Genomic DNA, 1,487 nt, shown 5'->3' on the forward strand with positions numbered 1-1,487 from the left:
GCTATTGCTACAAATATACCCGTGCTACTTACGACTGGTTTTGTGATCCAGGGTCACATTTCAAACCTGTATGCTGTGATATTTTCATAGTGGCCATAGGAGGTCAAGCTCAAAAAAGGATGGAAAAGTATTACAAAAGTCCTATGAGGATCAGACCCTAATTTAAGTCATTATTTATTGATAATTTTTTCCTTCCTGGCTATATTTATATATTGAGATACAGTGCACTGGTTGTATGGGCGACTTTTATGCACTTTACGGTGTTTTTGCCCTTTTGTACTTTTTAAATCTTATATCCCATAGAAAGAACTGTAAAATAAAAATAAATAATGAAACTTAAAATTTTAATAAAATGTATTTTATTAAATAAACATTTAATACATTTTACTACGTACAATAATATTAATAACTGTGTTCTGCAAAAAAAAAGCATTTCAAATTTGAAATACAATATTTATGCAAATAATGTCATTTAATTACATTTTGCTTTAAAAACAAAAAAGTCTACAATTACGGCCAAACTCTTAGTGATTCTGTAAGATGACTTAACTGTACCTTAACTCGTCACAGTTAAAATTCACTTAAAAATTTTGAAATCATAATTAATCATATTAGTAAACTATTTCTTAGTTTAATACAGGGCTGCATGATTAATCAAAATAAAAAACAAAATTGCAATATGGCTTACTGTGATGATCAAATCTCAAAGACTGTGATTTAATTAAACAAATATATGAGCTGCATGTTTCAGTCACTGAGTTGTGAAATATAGAAAGACAGCCATAAATATTAGTATTACAATTTTACAGTTGTAATGTAAAAATATTATTATATTATTTTGCTTAAATACTATTTTTTATTTTACTGTAAAATATTATAATTGTATTGTAATTATACAATAGCAATATTTTTTATTTCGTTTTATTTTGTAATTATTATTATTATTATTTGTGGATTATTTTACTATTTTATAGCCAGTCACAACATTCTGGCCTAATAATAAAGGGATTTGGCTGAAAAAAAATTTGGGAGTCCCTGTTCCAAATCCATAAACAATGAAAACCTTCCCAACTTTTTGCACGAGTGTTTTTCTTTTTGCACAAATTGATCTGGTAGCTACACTGTACTGATGAGCTGATAACGTGACGCCTGCAGCACGGTCTGGTGACTCTGATCTGCACTCTCTCTCACCGTTGTGTTTGCGTGTGCTCTCAGGTGACGGGGTCGGTGAGGGCAGGTAGTCCACCTGAGAGGAAGTGGAAGCTGGTTTCTCTGGAATACTCTCTTTGGAGAAGTCTATAATCCAGCCCAGGCTCACTCCAGAGCTCTGATGCTTATACCGGGCCGACTGGAGGACCACCATCCACCGCGCATCACGCCACAGCTCCTCCAGATGCTGAGAGTCAACACGTATGAACATGGGTCAATCACCACAACATGTGTGATATTCTGATCTGAACTCTACTTAAGCAATTGCAGAAGAAGCA

The 1,487-nt window shown here is 33.2% G+C and overlaps 1 protein-coding gene across 1 annotated transcript in view; it reads right to left on the minus strand.

Moving 5' to 3' along the window:
• LOC107561114 (ankyrin repeat and fibronectin type-III domain-containing protein 1-like) overlaps nucleotides 1-1,487 on the minus strand; it is an 89,570-nt gene that overhangs the window by 3,430 nt on the left and 84,653 nt on the right. Inside the window, exon 21 of the mRNA XM_016245467.1 lies at nucleotides 1,192-1,396. Coding sequence (XP_016100953.1) covers nucleotides 1,192-1,396 — 205 coding nt within the window. The remainder of the gene's footprint in view (nucleotides 1-1,191; nucleotides 1,397-1,487) is intronic.

This window comes from Sinocyclocheilus grahami, unplaced genomic scaffold (assembly GCF_001515645.1).
Source record: "Sinocyclocheilus grahami isolate Dianchi unplaced genomic scaffold, SAMN03320097.WGS_v1.1 scaffold758.1, whole genome shotgun sequence".
Classification (NCBI taxonomy): domain Eukaryota; kingdom Metazoa; phylum Chordata; class Actinopteri; order Cypriniformes; family Cyprinidae; genus Sinocyclocheilus; species Sinocyclocheilus grahami.